The sequence below is a fragment of the Hibiscus syriacus genome, unplaced genomic scaffold, assembly GCF_006381635.1.
Source record: "Hibiscus syriacus cultivar Baekdansim isolate YM2019G1 unplaced genomic scaffold, ASM638163v2 tig00111810_pilon, whole genome shotgun sequence".
Lineage (NCBI taxonomy): Eukaryota > Viridiplantae > Streptophyta > Magnoliopsida > Malvales > Malvaceae > Hibiscus > Hibiscus syriacus.
The window spans coordinates 1,045,058-1,056,624 of NW_024063186.1; the positions used below are offsets into that span (position 1 = coordinate 1,045,058).

At 36.1% G+C, this 11,567-nt stretch overlaps 1 protein-coding gene across 1 annotated transcript; it reads left to right on the forward strand.

The window, feature by feature from the left end:
- The first annotated feature begins 9,551 nt into the window (after positions 1 to 9,551).
- On the forward strand, positions 9,552 to 10,692 carry LOC120171087 (zinc finger CCCH domain-containing protein 14-like). The gene is made up of 2 exons (XM_039178885.1): positions 9,552 to 10,214; positions 10,327 to 10,692. The coding sequence occupies exons 1-2, from the start codon at positions 9,624 to 9,626 to the stop codon at positions 10,609 to 10,611; spliced, it is 876 nt and encodes a 291-aa protein (XP_039034816.1). The 5' UTR covers positions 9,552 to 9,623; the 3' UTR covers positions 10,612 to 10,692.
- Positions 10,693 to 11,567: the final 875 nt, after the last annotated feature.

Sequence of the window (11,567 nt, forward strand, 5' to 3'; positions counted from 1 at the left end):
TTCATTTCGCATTGCGATTTTCTCATTGCGATAGCCATTTTCGCATTGCGATAGCCATTGTCTGTGAATGATTTTCGAGGAAGATGTTGTTGATGATAATGAGGAGGAAGTGGAGGCTGTGAATGAACATGTTGAACATCCATTCTGTATTCATATAATCCTGAAGAAGAAAAAGAAGAAAAAAAGTCCCGAAGAAAAGAAAAATGCCATGGGAGTATAACTGGAATATGCCAGAATTACTTCAGATACCGGAAGAAGAGTTGGTAAAGAAGCAGTTGATGTTTACACAAAGTTATTCGTATCAAGAAAGATGATTGTTTTGTACAAAGGAAGACTGAAGATAGCTTTGTATACGAAATGTGTGGAAGATGGCTATCAACTAAAAGTTAACAAATCAAGCAAAGATCGTTTCGAAACAAGGTGTATGATTGACAAAAACTGTACGTGGCGTATGATTGCAAAGAGGATAAAAGATTGCGAAATGTTTCAAGTTAGGACTTTATTGATAAACATACATGTTCAAGAACCCAAGTTTTTCCTCACCATATAGGCAAACAAAAAGGTGTTGGGTGGTTTTCTGGCTGAGTTAATGTTTTTGAATGGCAGGGTATCGGGGACATGAAATTATGACTGACATGAATGCTCGGTTCAAGATTAGTATATCATATTCTCAAGCTTGGAGAGCCAAATGTTATGCCTTGGAATTGTTGAGGGGGTCGCGAAGCATTGTTTGCCCAACTGCCGGCTATTGTCACAATTTAAAGCTAAAAAATCTTGGGTCGGTAACTCATATCAAAACAGATAGAGATGGATGCTTTGAGTTGCTGTTTATCGCCATTGGTGCTACGGTTAGTAAATCAATATAATTCTGTTGACATTTCTGTTAGTTACATGCATTTCACATTTAAATGATTATATTTCTTGTGTATATTATTTGTAGTTCGTTCGTTTATTACTTGCATGCGCCAGTTATATAGTTGACGGAGCACATTTGAAAGGTCGATACCTTGGAGTAACTTATTAGCAGTAGCCATGGATGCTAACAATGGATATTGCCAATAGCTTACGAGGTTGGCAAATCTGAAACCTGATTCATGGACATGGTTTATGGGGATCTTAGGGATTGCATAGGTCCTATAGCAATCTGACAATCATATCCGATAGGGCAAACTCAATTGACAACGCTGTTAGAAGGTGTTTCCAGATGCTTTTCATGGACTTTGTGGTGTTCATTTGTATGAAATCTAAAATCAAGGTCTGCTGTATAAAAAAGCACAAATGGACATACTGGAAGGCTGTAAAAGCTTATCGGGAAGTGAATTTCAATAAGTGTTTAAGACGTGTTTTGCTCAGTGTGCTCAAACACTAGAAGATGTCGGGTTTGAAAGATGATCAAGAGTACATCAACTGGAGCAAGATATGGTTTCATGACGTCTAATAGTGCAGAATCAATCAACGCTCTAAGTCGTCATTCCTGGAAATTACCCATTACTATGTTAATGGAGTTTTTTCGAGCCTCTATTCAACAATGGTACTACAAGAAAAGAAACCATGTAGGTATTATTTCTTTGAATTCGTAACTTATATATTTTTACTAAGTATTATTTATTTAAATTTAGGAACATTGGAACATCGTGTTACACCATGGACTGAAAAAAAGATAACGAAACGTGTTGTGAAGTCAACGTCATAGAGAGTTGAACCATGTTCAAACACTTTGTTTGAAGTACTGGATAATAACTTAAATGGGCTTGTCGATCTAAATGCAAGGACGTGTAGTTGTATGAAATGGCAAACATCTGGTTATCCGTGTGGCCTGTTATAAAAAGTTGCTCTTCATCTAAACCAAGATGATTCAAGCACTACGCTATGAATTGCTACACTACAGAAGTATATCGACAGACTTATGCCGAGATTGCTACCCTATTCCATCCTTCTGAGTGGGACATACAGATGACTTACAAACAGTTTTGCCACCAGCCATGGACAGAAGGCTACCTAGCCGACCAAAAAGTCATGATCGTATACCGTCTAAGGGTGAAGAGAAGAAGAGATCGACATATAGTCGGTGCAAGGAAAGTGGTCATACAAGGTTAACACGTGGATCACCAGTGCCATCACAATCATCTTTTCCTCTACCAAAATATGGATCATCATCAAAATCCAAAGCTCATATGGTGTCAAGAAAAAGGCAATCAAAATCGCAATCATCTTTAAAATCCCAATCACAACTGGCTTCACCTTTTGGGACTGTTAACTTAGGTGATTTTTAAATGCAAACGTTTTATTATGTAGATTTTATGTGTGAACTTTTAACATTTTCAGTTAGGCATGTATTAGTAACTTGAGTTTGAAAATTGCTATGATCTGTTCAGTTGTTATCACTTAATAGGCAATCATCTTAATGTCTATCGCAACGCGGAAATTACTATCGCAATGCGAAATGAAAATCGCAACGAGAGAATCGCAATGCGAAATGAAAATCGCAACGCGAATTTCGCAATGCGAAATGAAAATCGCAATGCGAAATGAAAATCGCAACGCGAATTTAATTTCGCGTTGCGATTCTCTCGTTGCGATTTTCATTTCGCGTTGCGATTCTCTCGTTGCGATTTTCATTTCGCATTGCGATAGTACTTTTTGCCTTCAACATAATGCAGATTAAAATCAACAAAATCAACCATTACATTTCAATCAATTAAACAAGCACAAATAGAATTATGTTAATCAATTAAACAAATCAACTTTTACAAATCACCTTTTACAAATCAATTAAACAATCAAAAAAGCATAATTCTTAGAGAAAATAACACTTCTACTATTGAATCAACTTTTGCAGCCATACATCATTTTCACGCAGCTCACTTCTGAGATTAACCTGCATAAACCAAACATTTGCTCAACAACACTTCTACACATCTAAAACCTACAAAACAGCAAATTATTGAATTCTAGGTACTTAACCAAAACATTTTCAAACCACAAGCCTATAAACTACCAATTGTTATGGACATTTTTATAACGCGGATGTAGGTAGGCAGCATCTCGTATATATCGATCTAGCCATATAATGTCGAAACCACAAGCTACTGCAGCTCTATCTATATCGGTGGGAGGTAGATACTTTATACTTCCTGTGATCAAACGGTCCAACGCCAAGCATACGAGAGGACCACAATCCCCTCTGGGTCCTTTCGTTTGTTGTGGTGCGGTCTCGTCCATCATTTTCACGCAGCTCACTTCTGAGATTAACCTGCATAAACCAAACATTTGCTCAAACAACACTTTCTACACATCTAAAACCTACAAACAGCAAATTATTGAATTCTAGGTACTTAACCAAACATTTTCAAACCACAAGCCTATAAACATACCAATTGTTTATGGACATTTTTATAACGCGGATGTAGGTAGGCAGCATCTCGTATATATCGATCTAGCCATATAATGTCGAAACCACAAGCCTACTGCAGCTCTATCTATATCGGTGGGAGGTAGATACTTTATACTTCCTGTGATCAAACGGTCCAACGCCAAGCATACGAGAGGACCACAATCCCCTCTGGGTCCTTTCGTTTGTTGTGGTGCGGTCTCGTCTCTGCTAACTGTAATATTGAGCTTCTTTGGCTTCTTGTTTCCAGAACGAGTCCAATAATTTATCGCATCCAAGAATTTATCCAAATAAGAGCTCCATCCCTTAATAATATCTCTTAAATCAGCCAATGATATGTAATTTATCATGCTGTCATATACTATTGCCTTAAGGGATGGGATCTGAAGCTCGACAAGAAGCCAATGGTTACGTTCCAAAACAGGGATAAACACCTGCAATCATAAGTAATAATTCATTCATTTGCGCACTTATTTATGAATACCTTTAAACTCAATCTAAAATAAACACTAACCTTATCGACCTCCCACCATGCAGGATAAAGTTTAGCTTGTCCATTGCCCAACGCAAATGATTCATCTCGTTGATTCTTCAAGTGAACGGCGTTAAAAGACGTCGGCATAATTGTATATCGTGTATTTCTTTTATTTTCCTTAAGTTTCCTAATTATTAGAAGACGTGACACCCACGCATCGATATGCTGTTTTACAAAAAAAGACATATATTAGTAACTTAAATAAATTTTAAAAAAAATAATCAAATTCAAATATAAGAAAAATATAAGACTTACCCCTCCATCGAAATAGCCATTGTCTTCGACCCCTAATAATACGCCCCACCAAGACCGATCAAGCAACAAATAGATATCATCGTTGAGCTTGCATATGTCAGTGAAACACCCCTGGCTTCGCTCATGTAGATAAAAATCAACTGCGGTCTTAGCCCAAAGGGTGTTATCCAGAATTGTGTCCGGTAGTTGTTTCCTCTCCACTTCAGATATCGGTATGGTACTGGCCGGGTAACTCATACGAGAGCCAACTTGAATCCATCATGTCCGGTACGTCAGAGGGTTTCTCAAGAATCCTACATATGACGCCATGTGAATCGGGCTCTTGAATGGTGGGAGGGACCTCTTCAACGATGACAGTGGCCTCTTGAACGGTGGGAGGGGACTCTCGAGGAAATGATAGGGGCCTCTTCAACGATAGGAGTGGACTCTTGAGGGATGACAGGCGAGTCGGGCTTCTTCTTGCGGTGTCTTCGCACTATTGGGGTATACGGAGACTTAATAGCACGTGCACGCCGTCTGATGCGTGAACTCTGTCGTGCAAGAAAAACCCGACGTAAAGCATCCACCTTATCGGTCCGCTAAATAATTAAATACAAATATCAGTAAATAAACAGACATGATATTTAAACAGTGAAAACAAAGACAAATATATTTCAAACTTTCAACCAAAAGACAAAACAAAGACAAATACTAACTTCACAGTGTTAAAGAATACACAGTTTAGCAGAATTGGCAGCAACCGAATAAATTTACTTCAACCAAAAGACAAAACAAAAAGACAAATACTAACTTCACAGTGTTAATAAACAATTTAGCAGTATTGGCAGCAACCGAATAAATTTACTAAGCAATCTAAGTGAAATGGTTAATTTAAGTGAAATTACGAGTAAATTTATCATCAAGTTAAATATGGAAAATCTTAAACTTACCTCGTTGTGTAGAGTATGAACCTCATTCTGCAACGATACTACCATCTGACGTAGAGCGGTAACCTCACCACGTAAAGTAGACACCTCCACACGCCATGCACCATCGTTATCGCGTAGAGTACCGATCTCCTCACGCAAGGCATTGACCTCATCACGTAACTCCCTTGACTCATCCCGTGGAGGTGGAGAACAGGGAGATAGAAGTCGTGGCATCTTTGCCGGTCGCCTATCATGAGGTGATGGTGGAGAAGAGGCTCGATGATGTGACGGGATAGGTGATGGCTCTCGTTGTAGAGGTGTATAGTCGGGTCGATCAGGTGATGGCTCTAGGTGAGGTGATGGCTCTCGAAGTGGAGTAAGTGGAGGCTGCTCATCATTCGTGCCATCAAGAAAACGCTGACTAACTTGCCACCAATCAGTGGCAAGCTCAGCCTCCGTGGGTGTCAGTCTCATTAATGGAATGTTGGCCTCCTAAAAATATAAAAACTCAAACAAAGTTAAACGTCTACTATTAATAACTTGTTATATATGATAGTATTTGTGTTAACTTACATTATTTATTGTCGCATATGGTATTAAGTCTTCCCAATCCAACAGACATTTCCTCTTCCAGGAAATAGCCCTGGGAATATCATTTGAAGTTTTTATTGCATACGTCTTCATGGCGGGAAAGGCCTCGAATATCCAAATCTACAAACAATATAATAACAAACATTAGTAATTGTTAAATAATTAATTATAATTTTGAAAACATTATATAGAAATTCTTACCTTAAAGGCCCAAACAAAGCATGACAAAGTGTATTTCGACCCATCGCCCCGCAAACTTTTGCGGTCATCAAAGGCAGACGACAACTTAGTCCAGGTAGCTTTCCCATATACGAACCCCACGGAAACAGATTCCATGCATTTAGGTCCTTACCAATAATATTAGCTCCTGAGGAATAGGTGTCTGGCTTCTCTGCCTAAAAAGCCGGCATACAAAAGTAGTTGAAGGCATACTCGGACAACATCGACGTCATTCATCCGAGTAAAATCATCTTTCTTATTAAACAATTTCTTCATGTCGTCGACGTGTAAGTTCGGCTTCTCTATTGACTCATCAGGAAAAACCCTGGATAACCATGATGGGCGGGTGATATGACGAGTGTACCGGCCTACATCATCGTGTCCGAATTGTAGACCAGTGATTAAGCAGAACTCCTTCCGCCCAAAACAAGTATACGCCGGTGGAAAATAAAACCATATCTCTTCCTCACCACGTTGTATACTGTCGGGTAGATCGCTAGTCATGGTCTGAAGCCACAAATGGGTCAATTAGCATCTCCACCCGGATGTTGTACTCTCAGCCATGGCCCGAAGCAGGTTTCCTCAAACAATTTCTTTGTGCAGGTGAAAGCTTCGAAGCAATTGTAGTGGCTAGGCTAACTTTATTCCTTAATGTCAATGAAGCCGAAAAAAATTTCTACAAAAACAATAAACATACCAAGTTAGATATACCAAAAACTACACTGTCAAGATATACCAAAAACAATAAATATAAATATTAGTTTATTCTTGAAACTAAAATTTGCAACACTGTTTTGTCTTTTGGTTGAAATGAAAATCGCAACGAGATAATGAGAATCGCAACGCGGAAATGACTATCGCAACGAGAGAATCGCAACGCGAAATGAAAATCGCAACGAGAGAATCGCACGCGAAATGAAAATCGCAATGCGATTTTGGTTTCGCGTTACGATTCTCTCGTTGCGATAGTTATTTCCGCGTTGCGATTTTCATTCTCGAAACTATTCTTCTTCTGCATTACTTCAACCAAAAGACAAAACAAAGACAAATACTAACTTCACAGGCTAAACAGTTTAGCAGTATTGGCAGCAATCGAATGAATTTAATAAGAAATCTAAGTGAAATGGTAATCTATTATTGAAATTACCAGTAAACTTATCATCAATCTCAATATGAAAACCTAAAATAATGCAAAAATTTCAAAATAAAAATAAAACAAAACTACCCTCGGAGGTTGATTTTCCATTTCTGAATGATTGTGAGGGATTTTTGACTGTGAATGGTTGTGAGGGATTTCGCCGGCGATGGGGACGGAAATCTTCGGAGATGGGGACGGATTTCGCCGTAGAGAGTGAGAGATGGAGATGGGACTGAGTGTTGTGATTTTAGTTTGAGGTTATGAGTTGCGATTACTGTGGACGGTTCAGTTTTCGATTTATTAAGAAAAAATTCGTGTTTGGAATTTGAAAAAAAAATACGCGTTAATACGAATGGCGCTATGTAAATCGCAATGCGAATTAGGAAAATTGCATTGCGATAGTCAGTATCGCATTGCGATTTACTTATTCGCATTGCGAATTGGGAAAATCGCAACGCGAAATTGGAAAATCGCATTGCGATAGTCATAATCGCGTTGCGAATCTGGAAACTGATTTGCGATAATGGAGATCGCGTTGCGAATTAGCGATCGCATTGCGATTTTGTTGGTCATTTTGGTAAATCCGGAAAAAGTTGGTTAAAATCGTATATTATATGAGATTTTTGGTCACTGATATTATTTTCTCTTTTAAAAATACATAAAAGAATCTTTTTTTATAGGTAAAACGTACTTTGATATCTTAGCTATCAATAGCGTCGGTTACAAGAATATTCAAAATGATAAACATAAAAACATTAAGAGACTGAGCGACGAATAGCATTGAAAGAAATACGACAATAGCCTGAAGTACATCAAGAATCTTAATATATTTAAACTTAAAATATTCAGGATCAAAACTGTTCATGTGATAAAAAGTCAATGATCTAAATTTGCTATACCTTATGTAAATTGTATTATCTTTGTGTTAATTAAATTGGGATGATTTGACATTTAAAATGTATAATAAAAATTAATAAAATATTAGGAATAAATTCATCAAATGATTTTAATAATAGAAAAAAGTGTTATTTTTTAAAGATTTTAAATTTAAACAATTATATTTACAATAATATATATATATATATTATAAATAATTAAGAAAGATTCATATTTAAAAATTTAAAGTATAAGAGACAGATCTGTCACTATTCCATTCGCGAAAACTATTTAATTTGAACTGCAGGGCCTTAAAGTAAAAAAATTGTATAAATCTTAATAAGATACCTATGGAGGACCCAAGATTCTATGTACCGAGCGGCGGAGCCACGACTTGGTGACACGTGTTAATTTTAAAATTTTAATTTTTTTATTAGTTATTTATTTTATTGGTAGTGTCTGTCTTGAAATTTTTCGTGTCCACTTTGAAATTTGAATTTTCTTCTATTAGTTACTTATTCTATTGACGGTTCCCGCCCTGAAATTTTATTTATACATATCTTATTTGAAAATTTTATGTTGTTAATATATATGTATCCACACTGAAAAATATTTTTAGATCCACCATTACATGCACCACATTTCTACAAGAATCTTTTTCTTTATTTATATTCATATCAAAGAATCTTTAACTAATTAATATTGATTTTTATTCACTCGTTTCTTTCTAAATTGGTAATAATGTAACGCACAAATGATTCTTCCCATTCCATCATAAAATATGGGTTTCTTGTCGGATGCTATTGACCAACCGACGCCTTCTCTCGACAACATCATTTTACTTTAAATAAAACACCACATGATAACGACGCCTCAATTGTCATTAATAATAATAACTCTTGTAGTAGTGCCTTAATTACTACATTGCAATTTTCATTAATTTATAAGAAACCCAAATATTATCTATTAAAATACCTAAAATAAAATTCAATAGTGATAGTCCTTATTAGGATGTTAAATGAAAGTTATTTGAATCTGATTTAGTTAAAGTTTGATCAATATTTAAATTTAATGGATTCAATTCGAGTTTGAATTCTTAACAAACTGAAATTAATTACTTGATATTTGACTGAAAAAATAATATATTAAAATTTTAATTTTTCAATTGAATTGTTAATAATATTAACATTTATATTTGTTGTTTTTTCAAATGCAATATACTGTTTTTACGTGCTTAAAGTTTAAGTTCGAGTTCGAGTTTGAATTTTAATTGAGTTAAAAATGATAATGTTTCGAGTTTAAGTCTTTGGAGCTCAATCGAGCTTTAATTTTATTTAAAATTTGAATCGAACTTGATAATTTTAAACTCGTGAATTTTCGTATTGAATTAAACTGAATTTTAAATTTCTCAAATCGAACTCAGTGATACCCAATTTCGACTATTTGGTGGTGGTTGGTTATATAACAAAATATTAGGCAATATATCTCGATGGAAGAGGCCCATGGTTAGTTAAAGCTGTGAAACAGAAGCAACAAACACACAATAATCATTACTAATCTTCCCTAAATCAGAATGCCATCATATAAATATGTCTTTATTTTATACTTATTATTTCTCAGCTTTTCTTTCTTCTACGTTAACCGCTAGTTTCTTTATTTAACGGTTTCGTAAGCTTCCTTGTCGGTCCCCAAATTTTCAAAGTGTTCATCATGGAGAAACCAACACCTCCGTCTTCCAATCTAAACGCCACTTCCGTCACGGTGGAGAACCGAAACTATGTATCGGTGGCATCTCCACCTCGATATTATCACGATCAAGATCTAACCACCACCGATTTCTCCTCGATATATAACTTCATTTTCTTACCCAGTTCTACTCTCTCGCAGTCCCTTTCCGTCACCCCTTCCTCTTGCTCTTCCTCCGATAACCTCAAGCATTCGTCCTATAATGCAGCCACCGAGCACCGCCTCAACCACGCTCGTCTCATCCTCGAATATCAGCAACTGAGTGACCACTTCGACATTTTCTTTTCTCGCCTACAGGTACTCATGGGAGAGCTTGAAACGCTGCGTAAAGAGAACAGAGATCTTCGGCTGGCCAACACTAAGTTGATCAGGCTCCTGTCCCTCTCGTCCCAAACAACTGCCGTGAGTAATAGAAATAACCAATGCGAAAAACTACCGGATCTGAACGACAAAATATGGGAGAGGGGGCGGAAGAAATCAGTGCCCAAGACCGTTTCATTCGAGTCACCTAAATATCATAGGGTCAACCAACAGCAAAGAGTCGCCACTCCTATGGTGACGGTGAGTCTCCCCTGTACTTTTTTAGGATTAATTGGTTCAAATAATTGGATAACAAGTCGTTAATTTGCATGAGATATAAATCTTTTAAATTTCGAAATGCATGCAGCAGAGAATTCGTGTAGCGTCATTTGAAAGAAGAGAAGAGAAGGGCAATCAAGGAATGGTGAAGACGGAGCTCTGCAACAAATGGCAAGAGAGAGGGTCATGCCCTTACGGCGACCATTGCCAGTTTTCCCATGGTATTGCCGAGCTACGTCCGGTAATTAGGCATCCGAGGTACAAGACCCAGGTTTGCCGGGTGGTTCTTGCCGGTGAGGCCTGTCCGTACGGCCACAGGTGCCACTTCCGCCATTCCCTTACGGAACAAGAGCAACTATTACTTTCGCCCTAATTCTTACTTCTCATCTATAAAATTAATGTAAATATCTTAATTCGGGAATTTCATAGCATGGAAATAAGTCTCCCATGTCGTAATTATAATACCGTAATATTTGGTGATCAATGGGGTCATATACCTAATTTATGAGTATTATAAAGGTTTTATAAAGAAAATATGATTTAATTGTATAAAGTATGACTTTTATTTTAAATTTGTTCATAAACTTTTAAATATTTTAATTTCATCCTTAAATTATACAAAATCATTTTAAATTAGTCCTCAAATTTTAAATATTTCAATTTTATCCGTAAACTATGACAATAATTTTACATTGGTCCCAAACTTTTTTAACATTCCAATTTTATCCCAAATTATACATATACACTAATCACAACCCTTGTTAATAAAATCTTTAGGCGAAGTTATATTATTATATGTTTGAAAAAACAAAAATTAGGTTAAATGATTGAAACCAATTACATGTTGTATAAAATAGGCATGAAATTGGAATATTTAAAAGTTTAAGGATCAATTTAAAATGGGATTTATATATTGGGAATAAATGGTGCAATTTACTCAAAAAATTATATAAATATACAAGTATGATATAAAAATAGTTTTTAACATATTGTTTTTATTTTTTAACATAAACATGATATTTTATTTATTGAAGTTGTATCAACAAATGTCTTGTTAAATATAGACTGAATAAATACAGTCGTGACTATCGAAATAACATATAACAATGATTGCGTAGAGATAGCCTATAAACAAAACCATTAACAAGTGAATCAACAACGTACAAAAACTGAATACACGAACGGCTCCGAACATCAAACATGGAGGAGAGAAACTTGAAAAAAGCCAAAATGATCAATAAAAAAGCGATCTCCCCTTAACAGCAATCCCATCTGACACCTTTATGCGATCTCCCCTTTACATCATGTTGAAAACATTTTGATGTTTCG